Raw genomic sequence first — 24,440 nt, forward strand, 5'->3', positions numbered from 1 at the left:
ACCATTTTATTAAGAATTGCATTTTTCGGCCTGTCCATCTACCTGTACTTACAATCAAACAAGACTTATGCATGAAATATAAGTAGAACTGCAAGTAGTTCTCAGCACCAGCCCTTCTTGTAGTAGTTCATTTAACATATTTTAAAATAGAACTCTCAAACAATTTTCAACATGAGACAACTTGGAACAATTGTAGGTTCACATTACTACATTTTGGAAATTTTCTATTTTTATTTGCTGGCAAGGCCTCATGGAAGGGGGATTCCACAATTTCACTTCCCAAAAGAGCTGGATTCCTTTTATAAAACTATGAAAAAATTATCTACGGTAAATAGTTTTTCTTCTCCATAATATTAAATAGCAAACAAAAAGTAATTTTCCAGTACAAGGTATCTGTTTATCAGAATAGTGACAGATAAAAAAGCTATTCGATCTGTTCTATTTGTTAGAGAACCAACCTTCTCCCTGCAACGGAGCCATCATTCTTCCCCAGAGGGTCATCCAACTCGACACCTGCCCACTCGCCTGCTGCAAACTCTGCGCTTCCAATGTACCTGAGAACGCCAGTCTTCGATCCTTGGCTGCTCATCACAATCACTCGGTCCCCGAGCTTCAGTTCCACTGAGGTCACTTCTGCGAAAACAAAATAAATTATTAAACAGAAGGGGTATTTAGAAAATAAGTTCTGGGAAGTTTGTAAGCCTAGGACACAGGTTTTCATAGATGATTGTTGTAAAAAGCCCGTGTAAAAGGTGATTATATATATATATATAATTATTATTATTATTATTATTATACGAACTGTCGACCAGTTTGTTTACAGCTGTTGGTTAAGTTAGTCGATCTCAAGTGTGCTCTGCTATTATGTAATGGATAAAAATATCGAAGAAAGAGTTTGCTTCAAATTTTGAGTTGCCAACGAAATTTCTTGTGCTGAATCATTGAAAATGTTGGAGAAGGCTTACGGTGAGTAAACTTTATCGAAAACATGAGCACACGAGTGGTACAAAGCATTCAAAGAAGGACAAGAAGTAGTTGAAGACTTGCCTCATTTCAGTCGACTGACGATAACATCGACAAAGTGAAGGGAATGGTGATGGAAAATCATCATTCAAGCTTAAGGAAGATGGCTCAGGATCTGCACATGTCTCACGAAGACATTTTGAGTCAATTGAAGCCATAAAACAAAATTTACAAAAAGGAACTGCAGGCCATACCAGAAAGTGCCCATAAGAAGGGTTTCGACGACTGGATTTTTCGTTGGCATAAGTGTATCACATCAAATGGGACCTGTTTTGGAGGCGACAAAATAAATTTGGATGATTAAACCAACATTTTGAGTTTATTGAACAATTCCAGGTATTTATTTCACAGAATGTACTTCAATTATTCCCATGTGCCTCCCAACCATGCTATCACTCATGGAATGTTCCTTTGCAATTAGCCCAAAAAGGCAGAATAGCAAAAGCAAATCAAATCATGGCATGTTCCCTACACACTTGACAAGAGGGAGTGGGCATGGGAAAAATGCTGGGAATGTGGTTTTTTATGCTCAAACGGGCATGTTCACAAAGCAGAAAAGTTGCCTTTTCATTAAGGATAAAATTGAAGGGATGAAAAACCAGAAAGTAAATGTGATTGTACAGTTGGTACAGAAAATACAACATTTTTGCCAAAGGAAATCAAATACTGCCATAGAATTTCCTAATAACAGTAACCAATGATCCATGTACAAGCAAAATGTTCAATGAAGACTTTGAAAAACAAACTCTGTATTTTGAAATTTACCTTGCAAAACCAAGTTATATTCATAAAAATAACAAAATGGCAACTAAATTAAAGACTACTTTTTGAAATAACAGATCTGTAAAATTATCGACATTTCTTACTAATGCACCAATATTCTCACATCAGTCGATACAGACGGAGTCTTGATGGATCTGTTCCATTATTTAAAGGTTACAGAAATACTCACCAACTGGAGGAATCGAGGATCTCCGAGCATCTTTGGTTGCTGAAGAAGGCACCGGAAGTGTAGCGGAGGGTTTACGTGGAGGGGTAGCTGCTGCACTCGGCTGTGGGGCATCTCCATCCTCGTTGGGTGCCCTCTCCATAGGAAAGCGAGTGAGCCTCGTAAGGCGGGAGAAGATCCCTCTCTTTGGTTCACATTGGAAGTATCGGACTCCTCCAACAGAGCCATCGTTTTTCCCTGGAAACCAAACAGTGAGGTCATTTACACACATGCAGGTATTAGGTACAGTAGTTGCTCAGATGCTGAGACATTATCAAACACTGTGGTGCAGTCATTTCGGGTTCAAGGTCTATGAAGAGACCACATGAGTGATCAGTAGGGAGTGAATGTTTTAGGTGCTAAAAAACTGAAAAATATTTACTTTTTATGTTCTAAAAACAGTGGAAATTTGTGGATAGAAGTAAAAAATATTTCCATTCAAAATTCTGTCAAATAAATAGATACTCACTAGTGACAGCAGGACGTTAGTTGCTTGTTGTATTCTGTTGATTACAATGAACAACCCAACACATTTCCAAATTATCCATTTAAAATGTACTTCGATTAACTCTGAACAATGACTTATATTGTGAAAATGACCTTTCCACATTACAAGTTGTGAGACGTGCATATTTGAAATGCGGGATGTCATGCACACTTACACCATCGATTTCACCTACATGTTCACTCTCCAAAGTGTGATCAACTTTACACAGTTTTCAGTACACCATGTTTTTTCTAACAGATTTCGGAATTTGCAAAGCAGTTGCGTAAAAGTTTCCAGTTTTTCTATCATGCTACTCAAAAAGCTATGATTTGCAGACAGAAATCCCAAATAGTTTTGTAAACATCCATATTTCAATAAATCTTGAATTATTGCAAAAGTACTTCATCTATTTTATGGATTAACTCCAAAATATGCATTTACACAAAGAATTCGGAAACATTATCTTGTTTGGAATGTCTAAAATATGTACACTTTATGTTTTCCCCTAGAAATATATGTGCTAAAGGTAAAAGTAAGCATTTTCATGTGAAATAAGATTTTGCAGAATGCATTGTACTACTACCGAGTATGGCTAACTTCTGAAGTAAGGAAAAAAAATATGTTTTACCTAAAAATCCACTCCTTAGTGATCAGTGCATCCAGCTTCACCAAAGCTGTTACCTGCTTACTATACCACATACTGTGCTACTTCTTCTTTTCATGAAACTACATAGTTATCCTCATTTAGATGCATCATTCTTATTCCACATTTCTTTTCCAACACCTTTGACTAACTGCAAAGGTAGGATGAAGGATGATTAGATTAAACTCATGAAGAGACACTCACAAGGAACACCCACGCCTACACCAGGGTTCGAACATGGAACCTTTCATGACAGGATAATGAATCGACTGCTCAAAATGCTCAGTGCTTATCTGAAAAATGAACAAATTTCAACCATTATGATTAGCAACTTTGCAACGTAACCATACTATGGGTGGTGGAGTGGTAGCACAGCATACTGTGATGCCAGGGGTCCTGGGTTCGAATCCCGGCACCGGTGTTCTTTGTGGATGTCCCTTCGTTAATTTCATCACATTGTCACTTATCCTCATCTTCGCAAGTAGTCAAAAGTGGCAGAAAAGCAAAGTAAAATAAATGAAATCCATCTACTACGGGTGATAAAAATATTTTTCACGACAGAATTATTTTATACACGAAAATTAATTATTGCAGTGTTTGTTCTATGCAAATAAATAACTCTACTAATATTTGTATGATCCCTTTTATTTAAGACTGATCACAACTTTTTTGCATACATTTATGTATACTCCTAGTATTAATTTTAAGTACACTTTATGGCCATGAAGTGAACAACAACAGCCACTATTTCCAAAATATAACAAAACCGATGCAAAAACTTACCAATGAAATCGTCAAGCACCACTCCAGCCCACTCCCCAGGTGCAAACTGTGTATCCCCAATGTAGGCGATCTGTCCACACTTTGTTCCTCCGACCCACACACGCTCCCCTATTATGAAGCTGTCCGTATCCTCCGTAAGGATTATGCTGTTATCTGAAAAGCAAATAATATCTATTAACACATGAAATTATGATAACCACAAGGTCATTTTTTTCCACCCATAGCCAGGTAACTTGTTTGAAAATGTCACATATAAACAATCAATAGATGAAACATTGACACAATTTCACATTTTTTTTAAAACTGGCCTATATCTCATTGTAATTGTTATACAAAATATCAAAACATTGAATATTTCCTGTCAAAAATTCTTAGTGATGAACTTCATAATATTCCATGTCTTCAACATAAGTAATAGAAGGTGAAGACCTATTGTTTTGTAGGTAAGTTTCTAAATTGAATTTGAGATTTTATTCACTGTAATAATACCAAAATATTATTTTAATACCAAATTTCCTAAATTGCAGGCCACTTTTGAACCATATTGATACTGCACATACGCATTTCTTTCATATTAGCAGCTGAATGCTGTTTTGTCATATCTCAACTTTTCGTCAAAGTGGATGTCGTTATCGTGTTCCGTACAAGATAATGCATCACATTCTGAAGCGACATATCTGGTTGTCAGATGGCGTGAAGTAGCAAATCTTGAAATGTATTCCAAATCTACATAAGTCAAACTTCGGTTGGCTCTCCTGAGAAGTTGGCGCAGATGGACATATGACAAACTAGAATTCAGCTAGCAATATGCACATCAGATATTTGAAATCTGAATCAAATATCACATTTTGTACTTCTTGACATTTAAGGTAGCTTGTATAATGCAGTACCACATGAAACTGTCCTAACATGTCTTTCGCCAATTCTGTGAGTAACTTGCTCAAGAAATGTGAAAAGAAAAAGCATGCCCTAGTGTTGAAATAATTTTCTTGGGATGTTGACCACAAAAGTTGCAGTCACCTTTCAGACATCTCTAGAAAATCCCATATCATCACTCCTCACACAGAAAGATAACTTGAAAACACAAAATTAGGCAACTGGCATTGCCACAAGTGAATCTGTTCAGAGGTTGTTGCATTTCTAATGGATGTGAGATCATTATTAGTGATAGAAAGAACTGTGATTTGTCGATCACAGGTAAATCTGTGATTGCTATAGCTGTTCACAGTTGTGATATCTATGATTATGGGGCATTCCATGTGAAAGTGTGCCTGAATCTCGATATTTGAAATTAAATTAAATGCTGTAACTTTATTCTACCTTGCGAGTCAACAATCTAGACTTGTCATTTGAATAAAAATTCAAGTAATATACATAATTAACTAGAAGGTAGAAGGTATTTTACATATTGTTTGTTTATTTTAACTTTTGATTTACCTTTGTTTCATATTGTCTCTCACCCGTGACACTAAAAACAATTGATTTCCCCTTCAACTGTTACATTTCTCTTTTTACTCCACCAGAATACTAAAAGGTCACTTGCCTTCTCTCTTTGTCTTAAATAATTTACTTTTCATAATTTGAAAATTCACATAAATTAAAATTTATCTCTCCCACCCGTGACACAAAATTGATATAAATCTGGGAAAGTCTTTTAAGGGTAGTTATGTTTAATGAACAGTATTTAGTTTCATAATTCATTGCATTAGAAACTGTAAGAAAAATGTTGCTTAACTATCCTTAGAATAGTTACTTTAATGCCAAAAATGTAGTCTAGTTGTCCCACCCATGACAATGGAATACCACTTATATTTTTTGTGACTGTCACATTGTTACTCACAACTGAACTTGTTCAGAGGTCTACAACAATGTGTGCTTTCATTTTGGAGTCTATATCTGTAATACATGTGATACAAAAATAGCATCAATATTTATTGGAAGATCAGGGATGATGACAAACTATTTCCCTTTGGAGTCCATGGTGAACATTGCCACATAGTGTATGGAAACCAGACAGGAATTCTTGGCTTGCATTTGTTTTGACACCAGTGCATGTCCACCGAGCCACATACTTTAGTGGCCACTGGCAAAGTTGATGTTACCTAATGGCTTGCAACTGAAAAAGATTTGATAAATAGTGTAACATCAAAAACTCAAATGAAACACTTACCAGACATCCGACGCACACCAGCTTCACTAAGCCTCCTCGCTTGCTCCCAGAGTGCATCGAGAGTGAAGGAAGCATCTACTCACAAAGCACACAGTGAGGGAACAAAAAGGCGTGCACAGCCACAAAGAGCAAACGTAGAGGAAAGGAAATAAACACACATGAAAGTACAGGCTACACTAACATCGACTATTTCTATTTCTAACAATCCACTAGACATATGCCAACACACACTCAGTGGTTCCCAAGCCTATACCCACTACCACCTCCTGTAGCTTGCATACATAGCTTCTCCCTTCATTCCATGTGTACATTCAGAGTGACTGCTCTAGCAATGAGGTGAAATTCAAGTTTAATTTAAAACAAATTACATAATATACTTCCAAAATTATGGTAGAAACCAGGGATGGGTATTTCAATTTATATCAAGCAAGGATTCAAATCTGATACTCCAAATCCTGGATGTCGATCTGATACACATCCTGTGCACAATACTGAAATCCAAAGTTTGATAACCAAATGTAGTGTCTGACATGTAAATCCTGGATCTGATATTGAAATCTATAATCCTAGATCCACTATCCAAATTCTAGATCTGAAGCTTCATTATATACATCCACCAGGATTCAAAAATAAATAAATAAAAAAGATTAATCAATCCCTAGTGCACAAGCATGTATATTCCCTTTATATCTAGAATGTTTCTTGCACAAGCATTTGAAATACCTGATCCATTATGGCTCTTATTCAGAAAGCATCTATATTGCACTTTTGGGACTAGACTAGTACGTATAATACATATATGGACGAAATAGATTGCCAATGCATGAATATTTGCTAAAATTAGTAAATGAGGGTTGGTGTGGAAACAGTAAATTTCTTGCTTTCAAAAGTCTAATAAAGTAGCTTATACTAGTCACATTCAATACAGAGTGTAGTGATTTTAAAGCTATTTTACCAGTGTAAAAATTTTTGAGGGCATACCAAGTTCCAAGAGAGTGGGAACCACTGATGCAACATGACAAGCAGCATAGCACACAAACATAAACAATGCCACATACAATACACATAATACATGCAAATTCCATGCAAAAAAAAGGTGCATCTGCTTCTAACAACAACAGGCAAGAAGAAAGGTATAACAGTTCACCACTTAGGGTGGCTACTTTAAAGCATACAGATCTACCAGGTGAAATATCCCAACATTCAATGGATAGGCAAACTAGTAATTCTCTTTTTTTTATGTAATGTTTAATGTCTTGTTTATATTATACCCAAATCAACTCATAAAATACTGCTTGCAGCAGACTATAGTGAATATCCACCTGGAGGTAGCACCAGACACATTCCCCAGGCTCACGCTTCATAAAATGTGCTCTACATTACACCTGTACTAGGTTTTTTGCCATTTAAATACTACTCAGTGCATGTAAAATTTACATATGTGTGATGATTCTTGGAACATTTTTATGACACTCAAAGGCTTCTAAAAATGTATGCAATATCAATTTTTCAAACATATGTTATATCAACATAACTGTTGCTAAGAATATAAATCTTTTAATTATCTTCACATAGCCAATTTATTTAATTTTACACTCAAAATTGCATTAGAATTTCTTCTGGAGTAAATATTGTAAAGTGAGGATACCTGAGCCTCTCTTCCGCTGGAGGTCCTCGCTTCCACGGCGGCTTCCGCCATCACCAACAGAACAACCTGCACAAACACACAATCAACATTTCTTCCACTGAACAGTTATGGAGAAAAACATAACTCAAGTGCAGACTGCTGGGTGTAGTGATTAATATTATTATGAAGAGAAGCTCCACTCAGTTAGTACAATTTAACGTGTAAGTTTTTAGTAATTACTGTAGCGTTAACGCATATTTTAGTTTACATTTACTGGAGGCAAAATGACACATAAATGGGAAAAAATATTTAGTTACAACATGAAAATCAGTTGATTATTAATTTAAAAAAGGTGATATTTCATGCCACTGTCATCCACATATTAAAAACTAAGATAAGTGCCTACCTTGTTTTGTCATCTAGATATTCAGACTGCCTCAATTCTTCCTGAGGGGTGGGAGAGTAAAATAAAAGATAGTTACAGTGGATTTAAAAGTATACAACTTGATGTCCTGAACATGTAACTGCAGCGATCAGCCATAAATTGTAGCGCCAAATTCAAGACATCAAGTTTGTATACTTTCAATTCATTTCAACTATTATAACCATGTTTTAACCCTTCCACAGTTTATTCTTCTCTCACATCCCTGAAGAAGGATTGAGGTCAGTCCAAAAATTCAAATTCAGAGGACAAAAAGGTATGTGTTGTGTTTATATATCAGTGTTTTTCTTGAAGTTTCGCATAAACACTTTCTGTACATGCAAAATAATCTAACACAGTTCATTTTAGTGGTTTTTAATATCTTTTATCTGCGACGTTTTGTTCTAGTTTCCCAGAACTTTCTCAAGCTACACTAAGAAGCTACACAGAAAATTTAAGGTGGCTCAGGAAACTTAATTTACTTTGCACATGCTTTTTTATCAGTTCCACCCATTTCATACCAATTTCCAATTGGATACAAAGCAGGGGATATAATTCACATCATAAGAACAACAGAGAAGAAAGTGAAAAAAGAGACAAACAATAAAGAAAAAGAAGAGGAGGATAAGAATGCACAGGAAGAGAAGAAGTATGTCAGTGTGCCATTCAGAAGAAAGATGGAGAAAAAGAAGAAACATCTACTGCAACGTATGGACTAAGAGCAGCCTTCAAGCCACCAAAGAGCATCGAGAAATGGTTTAATGAATACAAAGGAGAGAAGGAGAGTGATGAATTGGCAATGGCAGGGGTATATGAAGTAGAATGTGGTGGATGTACAAGCAAGTTCATATGAGAGACAGGGAGAAGCATCAACGAAAGAATTAAAGAACATAGGAGAGACATTAAAGAGGAAGATCCAAAAACAGCATTGAGTGAGCATATGTTGACAAATGGGAACAAGATCAATAAAGTACAAATGAAGGAGAAGAGGGAAAATGAAATAGAGAGAAAAGTGGCAGAGACAAAGCACACATGCATAAACAGGGGAGAGAAAATAAACAAGAACGAAGGGGAAATTTGTATGAAATGGATGGAACTGATAAAAAGCATGTGGAAAGTAAGTTAGTTAAGTTTCCTGAGCCACCTTCAATTTTCTGCACAAATATGGAAGATTTTATCTTAACAGATGAGTTAAAGGAGAAATAGAAGGTCAGTGCCATCAGGAGGAGGGGAGGGAAGACAAGAATGAATAGGTTACAGGATGGAGGGGAGGGGGAGAAACAGCCAGCTGTAAGGAACACCTGCAAGGAAATACCAGTTTATCTAGGAGGAAATAAGGACACACATTCTTTCCTTAGAAGTGTAGAGTGACTAGACATGTGAGGTTGTGTTTTTGTATGTATATCTTAGTGTAACTTGAGAAAGTTCTGGGAAACTAAAACAAAATGTCCCAGATAAAATCAATAAAAACCACTAAAAATAACTGTGTTAGATTATTTTGCACGTTTTTATATCAGTTTTAATTGGTTATGAATAGGGTGTTATTTTTTCACTTTTCAGTCATTTCTCCCGAAATTCGTATTGCTACTTTATCACATTTTTCTGCCACATATAACTAAAATTATACCTTTGGTGTGTTTTTAAACTCTGCCCGAATGTGGCTTATTTTAGTAACAAAACTCATACACTTGTCTTCCTCCCAAAAATCTTGTAGACAGGAAAATAAGAACAATTAACTCTCCACGAGGCATTCTTTCTTCCTTGTTCTAGAAATTAGGATTCTCAATTTTTCAGAGGTACATGTTTCCCCAAAATTCGCTTTAGCAAAATTTTCATTCTGTTTTAATTAGTATTTCAATTTGTAGGTTACATGACCTATGAATCTCCTGAATGGAAACTGTTAGAATGGCCTCCACTGCCCAAATTCATATCGGCCGACTGAAATTGGTACACACACTACATATTGCACTGTATATACAGGGTGATTCAAAAGTCGCGCGACATAGGACAACTCCGTTATTTATGCAAATACCGAAAAAACGATAGAGGGCAAAATTGTTGGACATATGTTTGATATCATGACCGTGATGTTGCATTTGTATTATTTTCATTGTGTGCAGGAAACAAGAACAAAATTGTTGGAAAATAAGTTTTAAATCATGACCGTAATGTTGAATTTTTCTTTTTTTCCAGTAATCAACAACAATGTCCTAGTACACAATTCAGGAAAGGGTGGAAATTGTTCTTATCCATGTTGCAGGGATGAGTCTACGGGAAGCTGCGGTGGAATATCACAGACGGCATCCAGATCAACCACAGCCACATCATGCAACCATTGGTCGTTTACTGGAGCGGTTCAAGGCAACAGGCAGTATCCATGACAAAAGACGGTCTGGGCGGCCACGTACAGCAACAGATCATGCAACCTCAGCAAGCGTACTAGCTAAGCTGACAGTCAGTTCAACACGGTCAACACGAAAAGTGGCTCAAGAATGTGTCATCAGTCAAGCATCCCTGTCCACGATACTATCCAGAAATCATTTCCATCCATATCGTGTGCATTTTGTCCAGGATCTACATGGAGATGACACAGATAGACAGGTGCAGTTCTGTGAGTGGTTTACTGAAAGACGAACGCAGCAGCCACACCTTGAAGCTGATATTCTTTTCAGCGATGAGGCCTGTTTCCATCTAAATGGAACAGTAAATAGACATAACGCTGTGTATTGGGCAACCGAGAACCCATACATTGCTGTAGATCCTCCATCATCAGACTGACCCAAGGTTAAATGTGTGGTGTGGCATACACGGGGATGTTCTCATCGGTCCCGTATTTGCCACTCCGTGCGGTTGCTATTTCTATTGCGATTGTCAATTTTGTTATTCTGTCGTAAATGGAGTACGGCTATGACATTCATTTGTTTGTGTTTCTTTCCGTTTGCCATTTTGACAGTCATTTTGTTTTGTTTTGTTTGTGATTTCAAGCAGACTAATAAATGGTCCATCGGCTGTCGCAACAATTACGCTCATGATTTCCAACAATGTATTTCCTACACTTATGCCCTCTATCGTTTTTTCGGTATCTGCACAAATAACGGAGTTGTCCTATGTCGCGCGACTTTTGAATCACCCTGTATTTATACAGGGCTTGCAAATGGTAACAAAACCCAATTTTACGCTAAAATATAGGTTATTTATAGAAATATTGGACTGATACAATAATTGGCCATTTTACTGATAAATTCAGTTGAATATGATTTTCTCAGATGTTAAGGAACAGATTAATTTCCTCCATCTATATGAAATACATCAATAGCCATCTTTTGCTTGTTGTAAAATTTGTGCAATTTTTAGCAATATTTCCACCTAAAAAAAAATATCATGCCTCAACCACCTAAACGTGAGAGAGGTTTGCACATCTTCATGCAAACACCAACAGCAACAAAGAAAGAACATCACCACCTTGTAATAGTAACAAAGAATAACCACATGCTTAGGTAAAGACAGAGCCATGATCACAGAAGATAAGCCAGTCTGACTCAAGTGCAAATCACATACATTACAGCAACACAAGTAGGATACAACTCACTGAAGAACATGTACACACACGAAAGCCAGAGTTGCTTCTTGATTTTAAGAAATGCACATTACTACTTCTAATGCAAGACTTACTACATTTTCTCTCTACATGAACATTCTAATTCTCTATACTGCTTCACACTTACCTCCTCTTTATAATAAACTTCTAGCAACACTGACAAAAACTCTGAACACTGTCTTGGCTTACCCACTTAAAGGCAAGGCATCAATTTCATTTTTTTTTTTTTTTAAATTTTATTTCAAGCAACTCGTTCTTTAATATTTTTCTCAAAACCCTTTTGTCACTTCGTATACCTGCCAAAATATAGCACATAGTAAAGATATACAAATATATTTCTACTATGACATTTCTGAGGAATAAGTACAAAGCTGTTTCAAGTTTTCTCTGGTAACGCTATTGATATAATAGTTTGCTTTTTGTTGTTGAAAGTACGCATTACATTGTTCAGTCGGTTTAAATAATGCCATTTATTGTGCCAATAGGTAAATCACAATGATGGAGAATGACTGCAGTGAACAAAGAAAACCTACAAACTAACCAAATGTCAATCAGCATCACTGTGTTGATAGGATTTGGCAAATGTACATAATAAAAGGAGTGAGTTCCTGTGTATCTGAATTGTTAAGGTTTGGCTGGACCTTTGCCCAGCAGCAGGGGAAGTTGCTTGGAAAATTTTCTCTCCTTTAGAAAAAAACGCTCTGATTAGAGGCCCATATTTATGGTGAATAGAAGATAAAGATTTTGGTACAAAAACTGGGCCCATTTTGGGATCAATAGCGGTACATAAAATAGCATTTTGGTGTTTAAATGATGAGTAAACTCCTAAATTTGACTTACAAACTATACTTATTGCACAAAATAAACTTTTCTCTTCACTTCGAGGAGCACATTTATGTAGTTGTCAGAGTATTAAATTCATTCCTGTGTAAAGAAGCCCATTTTTGCTTCTCAAATATTTACAGCAGCAAAATTAACAAATTTTCTGTGTTTTGCATAACTCATAGGATAATTCAGACTTCAAAAAGTGTCGCATTGGTAAATAAATTAAATTTTATGTTTAAGAGTGTATTTACAGTTCAGTTTGCAACATTTAGTGACAAAACATGGTAGGAAAATGTATCTCACACCTTTCAAGAACATGAAAAAATGAACATTACAGTGTGTTATTTCACATTTCGGGTTTCTGTTAAAAACTAAACATGCATGCCTCCATGATACAACACCTGAAAAATGACATGTGCTTAGAATTCCTTCTAGTCAATTCACATGAATTATTGTGTGGTTAGCTTTCGTTGTTATCTAGATATTTGCAATAGTTTTGTAGCTATGTAAACCTATTAAACTATTTTTTTTTATATCTTTTTTCTTAAGTCCACTTTATGTACAGTAAGGCTCATCGAGCTTACAGTTTAATGTGGGATCCGAACAACTATGTGCCTCCACCGGGTATCGAACTATTAAACTATTGTGATTATCTAAACAGTGAAACTAAACCACAAAAAAAGATTCCCGTGAATGCTCTAGGATTTAGGAATATCAGAACAGATGTACAAAAGGAGAAGAAATTTTAAAAAATGGCCAAGGGTCCATCCAAGTCTTAACACTCTCACCTTTGGGACATGTGGTCCAGGGTTTGATCCCTAGTGGGACACTAAGAATTTTCAGTATTGACCCAACATCATGAGAAAATTTTGGAAGCACATAGAAAATAACTAGTGGGCCCCAGTTCATATTCAATATGAATGGACAATGCAAAGTAAATAAAAGTAATTTCCCACTATCCATAACCATTAGGCCAACTGCAGTTCTTACGTGAGAAAAACGTTGGATGGCAAATTCAAGTTGGTCTTACGTTGGGCCAACGGTTGTTGCTTAACCATGGAAAGGAGAGTCAAAATCAGTTTTAAAAACTACTTTCTTGTGTTAAGACAATTTTCAAGAGTATGCTGTAAACTCTAGTGTAAAATAAGTGACATGTAACAGTGTTTCTTTTTGAATATTTCAGCCACAGCACATACTGGCAATATAATATTTTGTTAATGAAAGTAAAAGCTATTAACTTGTAGTTAACTTGTCAGCTCCCATGGATGAAAAATTTGTTTGGAATGGCTTATTGTTTGTTTGTTTAGCTGTAGCAGAACAAGGATATTCTTACAAGTATCCTTGTGCAGATGGTTAAACAATGTTATGTGCAGACTAAATTCCATGAAAGATGGAAAACTAAGTAAACTTTAGAAAGATTTTTTTGTGCTACCACTTGAAGGTATCTTGAAAACAATGATACCATATGAATGAGAAAATGCTCTGAATTTTCTTCTTATATTTCACAAATAATTTGTACAAGAGTTTATATTCGGCCTCACAATAAATTAATACAAATCTATCTATACTTAAGTTTTCAGTACGTTGGCATGCATTGGGTCAATGTTGGAACCACGGCCAAAATTACCGTTGCCCAATGGTATGTTTTTACATTTGGCCAACCATTTTCAGTACGGTTTAACCACTTTTGGTTACTTGAGTTTACACTCACCACAATACATTAAATATCTGAAATATCTAACATGTGGGAACTGTTTGTTCTGAAACAGCTTTGAGGTATTCCCAGGTAACATAAAAAAAAAAATCATAGCCAAAATAACTTACTTGAGGATCGACGAGACATGTCTTCCCTGGTGGGTCTAGAATTCTGGGAAGCAGATCCTACAGGAAGGGAACCCTCATCTACATCTACAGAAACATGCAGACAGAAATTAACTACACTAACACTTCTACACACTAACCTCAGCAATTTCTTGATCTGTGTATATCTACTTTTTAAACCACCAACCACCAGTGCACATCTTGGTATCCTCCCCACCCCTTCACTTTGTGAAGTCTACTTTTTAAAACCTACATACATGTCTGTACACTTCCAAATAAGTGTCCTTACCACACATCCAAGATGAAACATCTTCAAATATTGGCTTTTACAAAAGAAAATTAACATTCTTAAATTAGTCCAACTTCCATATACTGGATATTTATCAAAGGTGGACGGTACATATTAGTGACATTTGTAGAACGTCAATCTGTAATTTGTAAGTCATGAGAAATGGTAATTGTGCACAAATTTAGCACCAAAAAGTAATGAGAAATTTACTGTGATTTATAATTTTGACTGAGTGAATTGTTTCTTCATACTACTACATCATAAAAAGTATTACATGCACATAAAGAAACAGGAAGGGCAGAAATACTAATGCAATAAAATGTAATGGGGGCACATTATTCCAGTTTTAAAAGAGAAACTGTGAGGGTGCCCTGTGTGACAAGATGGGTGCACATTGCTGATACATCCATAATGTTCAATTTCAATCAATTAAAAAGTAAAATGTTCAGATATGTACATCTCCAGGGTGTAGTCGGGCTGGCCCACCCCTCGATTTCATTATAGAAGTTATTCAAGTCGATAAAAGAAACAAATTATAGTAGCTTAGTGTTCAGCAGAATAACTAAAATAAACACAGTTAGGTCAGAAAGCAGCAGATGAAAAGTAAAAACCTGGTCAAAACTTCATGTCGGCATATTCTATCTGCTATTCAAAAGTATATATTGTCCACGATGACATATTTAAATTCCAAAATGATATTTGGCTAAAACTTTCCCTTAACTTTCAAAGGCTTGCCTTGGTTTAAGTGTGCAAAATTATGACAAGACATTGTAATTTGTATGTACCATCCCTGCACCCACAAAATCTAAACTACTCAGGCAGGGATTTGTGAAGGGGAATGATATTTCTTCGGTTAAAAAAAAGTTTTATGCACATAAAGAAATATAAACTGCACAAATACTGACATAACTAAATTGCCCTGACCTACTCATGTAAGGAATAAAAATCAACAAAGATGCAATAAGTATCTACTAAGCATTTTTAGCCATGAAACCAATTCATATGACTTGGAACATGTACACGTATAATGAATAGATGAGCATCCAGCAACAGGAAATTTGGAAACTAAAATACACACAATTATTGAAAATAATGCCACAAAATGTATCTACGATCAAATAATATGTATGTATTCTGGGGCAAAATTAATCCTTTTCACAGTATTGTCCTAATTTAGACATTTACTGAACATGAAGAAGAAAAGTACAGCATTAATTGTTAGTTACTTGTTTAAAACATTATTAACTTTAAAGTGAAACAAAATCATAAAAAAATCATACGACAAAATGCTTGTCATTTGATATTTTTAAAATAAATAAAAATTGTCAACTCACCTAATTTCTTTTTTGCTAAGTCTTCACTGAGTCTTTGAACTCCATCACCTCCATCTGCAACAAATAAAGGTTAACGATGTAATATACAGAATTAAATGTAAATAAAAAGTACATTACAAATGCTCCAGTTTTTCCTAGATGTTTTAAGGTTAAAATTTTTTAACAATGTTCAAAACTAGCAATCTCAAGTCACACAATAAAATCGAAATGTATGGTTTACCTATTTGGTTGCCACTTAATATATATTTAAGCCTATAAATAAGATGGAGTATTGTTTTTTTATATACATATGTTGAATAAGGAACACCATTCGACATATCGAGCAGTCAATTTGTGTTTGGTTGTTTTCTCATAAGTTTTATTTGTCTCGCACATGTACAATACAATGGGCATCTGAGGTTGGGCCCGGGCAGGGAGGTTGAACCAGTTGGACGGAGGTTCAACCAGTCTAACTGACCCACCCTCCCTGGAAATTATCAGTGTTCATTTCGAATGACAAAAAAGTAAGACTTATAGCAGAGTCAGGCTAAGAACCGGTCTCCAAGGTTATTTTGGCAAAATCTCGTTTCCCTGCTGGCTGCTTCAGGGAGGAGGGGTCTTAATGTTGTAGCTTCTTGCCCAAGCGGTAGGCCTAATTGGCCGTTTGACCGCAAATTCCTTCCAACAAGGCAACAGAGGGTGGCTGCCAGAAAGATGGGTCCTGCACCAGAAGATACAGCGATTTCACTGTAGTATTATTATGAAAGTGGATAACAAAGTTCAATTAATTAATATCATCCACCAAAACAACCAATGGGAAAATGACTTGCCGAGGAATATTGGGTGTAAAATGTAGGAACCAGGTGATATCTTCACGTTTTCATATTTCACCAACTAATCCAATGATCACCAGAAGAGATTTTTCCCTTTTTCAAAAAAAAAAAAAAAAAAAAAAAAACTCTTTTCTTAGGTGCATTCCAATGTAGCAACAATATGAAATGTAATCCAATGTAGTAACAATATGAAAATTAATATAATTTGAGAACGGATTTTAGGTGCAGCACCTTTCCAAAAATATAGCTGGGTTCATACCCATCATTTGAGATACATATGTTAGGACATGAAATCAAGTAAAATGAATTGTTGCATCTTTTCATGAGATTAGCACATTTATCCCCTTGTTACTCCTCTTTGATGCTTCAGCATCTTTCCCCTTCCTATCATGTTTTGATAAAAAAAAATTTAAAAAAACCTGGACAGAAAATCTTCAATAAGAAACATTGCTAGAAGTTGTCCTCTAGCTGTTGTGAGGTGTTGCCAACATACAGGGGCAGCTCAAGATAAAATTTTCACCTGGGTGAGGTGGATTTTTGGCGTCCCTCCTACTTTCTACCCTGGCCACCTTTCTATCCTTGTCCTCCTTTTTTTCAACTTCCTCCAATAAAAAAACATAACCATGTAATATATTTACGGTTTTAATGACGATATATTTTTTAAATAAATATTTGTTTTTAAAATACCATGCCTCATGCTCCCGATCTCTCGGCCTCGCAAGCAGTTGAACGCACTGTACTTTAAGTGATACTCTTCAAGAACACGTTTATTGTATGTATCAAAACAACAGTAATCTCTTACCTTAAATTGCTACATGGTTTTGCAATATACTTATTATGTCATGCAACAGGAACTTCAATTAAATCTTGTCAGCAATAAAACCATCTCTTTTTAAAACAAATAGCCACGCACCCAGTGGAGGCACATATTAGTTCGGATCCCACATTAAATTGTAGGTTCAGTCCCAATTAGCCTTTTTGTGCATAAATTGGACTCAAACTAAAAAAAAAAAAAGAAATATCCGTGCTTATGTAATCTGAAAAAAATGTTTTGGCGCTAATCAAGGGTGAGGCCTCGGTTTGCCGCCCGACCCTTAAGCCGCCCCTTCCAACATATAACATTTGGGGGGGGGGGGCAGAATTTTTTATGTGCATCCATGTTAAGCGTGAGTGAAGAGCCAATCGCCTGACAGGTTTGAAAAAGAGATGGTCCCCAATTGACATTTAAAATTACGAGTTCTGCTTCCCCAGATGTCTAAAACCAGCAATATGTCATTGGTTAATATTTAACAGTAAATTGTTCTTGCCCCCCCCCCCCCTCCCGACTATTTCCTTTGATGTCAAAAGTAAAGGATTGCCTACTCTTTTCAGATGTCTAAAACTACAAATAAACCTTAAATGAGTCAGAAGGGCGATAAGCAGGAGAAATAAGCCCTCCACCCCCTACTCCCTATTACAATTAGTTAAATTTTTCACAGGCGACGAATCTGTCGACAATTACTGTTCATTTCCTCTAGTTATATGTTCTGTTTCAAATTTAGTTTTTTACGTCGCTTTTCTAGGTAGGCTAGAGATCAGTATTTCATTAACTTCAGAATGTTCTATTTCCTTTTTGTGAGTTTTCAAAGTACAATTTCAAGTTACAATTCGACATTTTGAAAATAAACCAAAAATACTCTTGATAGCGCAGATGAAACAACTGCATCGTAAATGTGCTACAAACAAAAATATCTCAAATTGCTTCCAATTTGGAGATAGGACATTTGCATTCTCAGTGGGCAATTTTTTTACCGATTCTTTTGCGTCGATTTTTCAACCATTTCTGGCTAGTCGCGACGAAGCAAATCGGCAGCTGAGGGAGTTGAGTGTGCGACTCACGATCTCGCAGCCAAAGATTGCTGGTTCGAGACTTGGCATGTGTGTTTGTGAATGTCTATGAATTTCATCTAATCATCGTTCATTCTTATCGTCGCGATCGGCAAAATGGGACATAAAGGCGACGTAGGAAAGTCCAAATATATACGAATATTGAAATGGTGATTAGGCTTCATGTAACTGGACAAAGGGGTTCGGGTCTGAACTCGAACCTGGATCCATCGGATATGTACGACTGCTAGGTCGGCCAGCCACTCAAAAGCGCTGGGTCATCAAAGCGCCATGGATGAATATGTGTAGAGGAGGCGGGGGAAGAGAGCTGTTCTCTTTCCGTCACGCGTTGACGTAATTCTTGCTTTCTTTGTATCTTCGCTGCGTGCCTTTCTGCTTATTTGGCATCCGCTCACGTCATCTTAATTCTCGATATTCGGCGTCCTTCCGTGTCGACCTTTTGAAGGCGCAGTAGGGGGAAAAGACACGAATAAAAGTAGGTAACTCCAGGCTGGGAAGTTACTGGAAAGTGGAATTCCGATGCAAGATTCCTTGCCCTATTATGGACATCTCTGGAGATCGAACGAATGGTGCTGGAATTCCAGAGACGTGCTCAAGTACTCGGATTAGACCAGACCATTTGTTAATTGCGCACATACAAAGACCTACTGAGCTTTATGAACAACAACGTCCCTAGCCTGCGCGTTTCTCTTACATACTGGAGTGTTGAAAATTCCAGCGAAGTGGTCTTTGTATCAACGGCGTATCCAAGAATAGGACTTCAAAACATTTCCCCGCATATGTAGATATGCTTTTAAGTTTTATGTCGTACGTAATATAAGACTCTTGAAATTGTGTCTTTGCAATACACAAACCCACACAACAAATATTTATCAAAAGACGCAGTCCGTTTTATTAAAAACAAAATATATTAGTATAACTTACAGTTATAGGATTGGATTTCCATTCTTTCGCAAAGACGATCTAGCAGCAGTACAATTATTACCATTGTACTCACAATAATAATAATAAAAACTATGAGTACATAAATTCTCAGAAAGGAGGAAATTTATAGTTTGCTTGGTTGGGAAGAAATTTAAAGTAGTACGGCCGGGAAAGAAAATCCAGTGGATCAGACTCCCTACCCCCTCCTCCTAAAATTCGAACATTGCTGAAGAGGTTGTAAGTTTCCCCAAATAAAGGGGGGAAAATTTGAAAAGAAAATGGAGGGCATTGCATGCTACTTATATGAATATACGTTCCTTGGAAAGTACACAATTATCCTTAGTCAGTATTTTGTAGTGCATAGATGAAGTTCTACATTATCTGAATTCTACCAGATCAAGAAGCGTTGCGATGAAGATGAATGACGATTAGAGATGTCCCATCGATTTCTGTTTTTATGTCCACTTTATGCACAGTAAGGCTAATCGGGACTGGAGCTTCAGTTTAAAGTAGAATCCGAACCACTGTGCCTCCAACGGGTATCGAACCCGGGACTCCTTGATTACAAGGCAACGACGCTACCGCTGAGCCATCGGGTAAGCCCCCAAGGCGCCAGGGCCTCGTTTTCCTCCAAGAATGCAGGTTGTAGGGTGTACTTCGTGGAAGAGAGGGTGATGTTTGGTTGCCTTCCAAAAAGCATACCTTACACCCCATTAATTACACTGTTTAACAAAAAAATAATTTCGGCGGATATCTTGGTATCCAACACGCATTCTAAGACAATTGAAACATGCTGATTTAAAATATGCAAACCATTTGTCTGTAACACCCACCATTCTTGAGATATACGACATCGACCATTTATATATGTTTAACATTGTATCAAAGCAAACAACTCACAGACTTAGGTTTCACTAGAGCACTTTTTGCTACATAGAGTACTATTGAACATGGCTTTAGCTAAGAAAATAATGCAAATGCATCACATGACACATATACTATATAGTAACATCTAGTTGAAGGTTTAATACACATATAAAATAAATACATATAGAAAATACTTCCTTATTTTAAGGTGTTTGGTTTGAATTTCTTGGCTGTAGAGTTGCGTTTGTGCTGAGCATTTGGCATGTCGCGCTGAAGCGTCCAACACTAGTCAGCCTACATTGCTGCACTCCATCGACCCTGATAGCGTGACTCCATCACCAAGATGTTCTGATGAAAACGTTCACCATGTTCGTCGCTGACTGAACCTAGGTTCTCGGGGAAGAAGTCAAGGAGATGAATTTTGAGGAACATGTTGCAACCCAGCTGTCTTCTGTACGCACTAATGCACTTCTGCACAACATTCACATAGTTAGCAGATTTATAATTTCCAAGGAAATTGGTATGACTGACTTGAATGCCACCCACTAAGTCTTGGAAGTGGCTGTCAGCAATGATCTTCCTTATTTGTGGACCTATGAACACACCTTCTTTCACTTTCGCATAACTCCGGAAACTTGTTGCACAGGTACCGAAAAGCCTCCGAGTCGTTGTCTAGTGCCTTCACGAAATTCTTCATGAGTCCCAGCTTCAAATGAAGCGGTGGCATGATAACTTTTTCACTCTCCACCAACGGCACACGAAGGACGTTTTTACTTCATGGCTGCATTCTATCTCTGATCAGCCAATTCTTCTTTATGTAGTGGGGTGTAAGGGGTGCTCCTTCCACATAGTGCACCCAATAGTCAACCTCACTTCCACGTAGTACACCCTGGACTGGAGACTAACGAGGCTCTGGCGATTGGCCGCATGGCCAGTATAATTTTGTTTGTGTTGTCCTTATTTGTGCTGAGTGCTCCTTTACAGCCTCAGCTTTTAACGAAAGTCAGATGATTTTAATATTTTATATTTCATGCTTTTAGTTACGCAACGTTAGAGTTATTATTTGTAACGATAAGGGGCTGGACCCCGAATAATGTGACGGGTGCAAAATAGCCTTAGTGCTGACGCACCCAAAATTTTAAATTCATATTCAATTCTTTATGTAGTGGCGCTTCCTATCTCTGCTATCCCACTCGCAGATGAAGCAGCAGTACTTCTTCGCCTTCCTTATCCAACCGCGCAAGTTGCGGGCACATGTCAAACATATGAACTGTGGTGCCCACGACTTACCACTATCTACCTTCGAATCAAAGTATAGTTCATATGCTTTCATCAGAAACTGTGGAAAAGTCTTCCGATGGGATTTCTGTTAGATAGCCACACACGTAGCAAAACAGATCTGGCGAATTTATGCAACCTCTGGACGCCATAATCTACTGTCACTCAAAATAAAAAAGAAACAAATGAAAGTATAGTAATGCGATCTCGAAAATATTTCGACGTATTACATTAAGTATAACTGTGTTCACAAACGACGAAAAAAAAATCGGTGTTGCACCAAAAATAACTAAAAACGACGTTTTTTTTTTTTTTTTTTTTTTTTTTGAGGAACCGTATTCCATGAAAAATAAAGTTTTGTCGATATCTTCAAAACCTGACGTGATAGTGCAAAACGGTTTTCAGATTTGAAATCAGCATGAAAAACTGCATTAGAAAATGTCAACATCATGTCAGATATCTACGGCTTGTTTATCAGTGTTATTTGTCGATCAAACTGCAATATACACATCATCAAAATGGCATTCAAAGTCCACCAAAATCCAACTTTAAGTCATCTTTGAAATGAATCAATAACTGCGTAGAAAATACAGGAAAACATTTCGACTGATCTCTCCCCCACGATTTTGTGTCACGTGTCTTTCGACGAAACTGGTCATTGTTCAAGCTCATGTGTGTATGTGGGGGGGGGGGTATCCAGTGAATTTCCCCCATTCTATGATTTCCTTGCTAGGTTCTAAACTTTTAATTTTGTTCCCAATCATGTGGCGAACTTTAAGGAACGAAAGACAATCGGTTTACTCTTAATCGCCGTTACTGGTCATAATTATACAACTGCAATGCCGGAAACTATGCTGAATAAACATATTTTCTATTTTAGATCGAAATTTAGACTGGTGATTTTTATAGATACATTAAGCATTACAGCTTCTAATTATTAATACGAACTTCTGATTCTTCGATGGTCATAATTCTCTAATTTGCTCAACGTTTCGATAAACTGCACATCCAACTTTTTCAACAGACAGGAGGAAACAAAAGTTCATATCAGTATTAATTTTACGATGAATGTGGCTACGCAGACAATTTTAGATTTAAATACATTATACGTTTGTTCCTAGTGAAATAATTTGAATTGACTGAGTTCTGAAGTCCCTTTACTCTCTGCGACTTTTTTTCAATTCTAAAACGCAAATTGCACTACGTGATTTGTACCAGACGAAATCCCGTGGCTCTGAATGTAGGCACATGCTGTTTTGAAGTTTTCCCACTTTCACCTACCTTGAAGCCCTTCTACATAACAATATAGAAGAGGTAGTTAAGTACAGGATCCAAGCTGGAAACTGACAATATTATGCACATACCTATAGAATTATTGAAGTCCAAAAGCCTCTCCAAGAACACAAAATTAAGACTATATAGGACACTCATCAGACCGGTAATAGCTTATGGTGCAGAATCCTGGAAACTTGCATCCAAAGCAGAAAGCAACGTAGTGTGTATTGAAAGAAAAATCTTACGAAAGATTTTTGGCCCCATTAAGAATGAAGATGGATCCTATAGAATTAGGAATAACATGGAACTAGAAGAGTTGATCCAACATGAACATATGGGTAGATACATCAAATCACAACGTTCAAATGGGCAGGACATCTGATGAGAATGGAGGAGGACAGGTTACCACGCTTGGTATTAAACCAGAAACTATGAGGAACATTCATTGATTGATTGAGTTGGAGTTTTAAGTCCACTCTATGCACAGTAAGGCTAATCGCGACTAGACCTACAGTTTAAAGTGGGATCCGAACCACTATGTGCCTTCAACGGGTATCGAACCCGGGACCTCTTGATTACAAGGCGACGACGCTATCACTGCGCCATCGGGGAGGCCTAACTATGGGGAACAAGGCCAAAAGGAAGACCGAGGGGAAGATGGATCGATGTGGTTGAGAATGATTTGAAAAGGATGAATGTACTTAATTCGAGAATGTAGCTCAAGACAGTACGAGGTGGAGGATGCCAGAGCCCACCAAGGGCTGTAGTGCAATAGAAGAAGAGAAGATTTGTACTTTTGATTTCCGTCGCTTTTTGGCTTCATCGCGACGATGCGGATGAATGAAGATCAAACTTTTGCATTTCTGCCACCTTTGACTAATCGTGAAGATGGGGATGAATGGTGATAAGATGTAATGGATGAAGGAGAATTGCAAACACACAAAGACAGCAGACAACACGAGCCCCACTGGCCTTAGTCCAGGCGCCAGAGCCTCGCTAGTCTGCGAAATGCAGTCCAGGGTGTACTACGTGGAAAGGAGGTTGACATTTGGGTGTCTTGATAAAGGGTCACCCCTTACACTACATATAAAATTTATGGATGGACACTTCCAAAGCAACATATCCGTGACTCGAACCACGAATTTTCGATGGCGAGGTAATTAGTCGAATCCTCCAGAGAGAGAGAAACAAACAAGAAGTTTCATTTCTTAAGTGCACTTTACGCTCACACAGGCTAATCTGGAATACACTGTGAAATGTCTAACCACAGGGATTCGAACCTGGGATCTCGAGGCGACCCTTGCCTCGTACAAAAATCCATGCATTCATTTGTTTCCTGAAACACACAATATGTGAACACACGCGCGAAGTGTACTTTCGACGAAAAT

At 37.1% G+C, this 24,440-nt stretch overlaps 1 protein-coding gene across 9 annotated transcripts in view; it reads right to left on the reverse strand.

Moving 5' to 3' along the window:
- Positions 1–24,440, reverse strand: part of LOC145988548 (uncharacterized) — a 133,440-nt gene that overhangs the window by 59,702 nt on the left and 49,298 nt on the right. For 3 of the 9 annotated variants that reach the window (XM_083123473.1, XM_083123472.1, XM_083123476.1), the window contains 7 exons: positions 16,010–16,063; positions 14,390–14,473; positions 7,743–7,808; positions 6,095–6,169; positions 3,925–4,077; positions 1,976–2,209; positions 459–633 (listed from right to left, as the gene is read on the reverse strand). In XM_083123473.1, coding sequence (XP_082979599.1) covers positions 459–633; positions 1,976–2,209; positions 3,925–4,077; positions 6,095–6,169; positions 7,743–7,808; positions 14,390–14,473; positions 16,010–16,063 — 841 coding nt within the window. Of the gene's footprint in view, positions 1–458; positions 634–1,975; positions 2,210–3,924; positions 4,078–6,094; positions 6,170–7,742; positions 7,809–14,389; positions 14,474–16,009; positions 16,064–23,141; positions 23,498–24,440 lie in introns of those variants that run through there. The other 6 variants (XM_083123478.1, XM_083123480.1, XM_083123475.1 and 3 more) reach the window with 5 other exon arrangements.

This window comes from Lepisma saccharinum, chromosome 6 (genome assembly GCF_977018435.1).
Source record: "Lepisma saccharinum chromosome 6, izLepSacc3.1, whole genome shotgun sequence".
In the NCBI taxonomy this organism is placed as follows: domain Eukaryota; kingdom Metazoa; phylum Arthropoda; class Insecta; order Zygentoma; family Lepismatidae; genus Lepisma; species Lepisma saccharinum.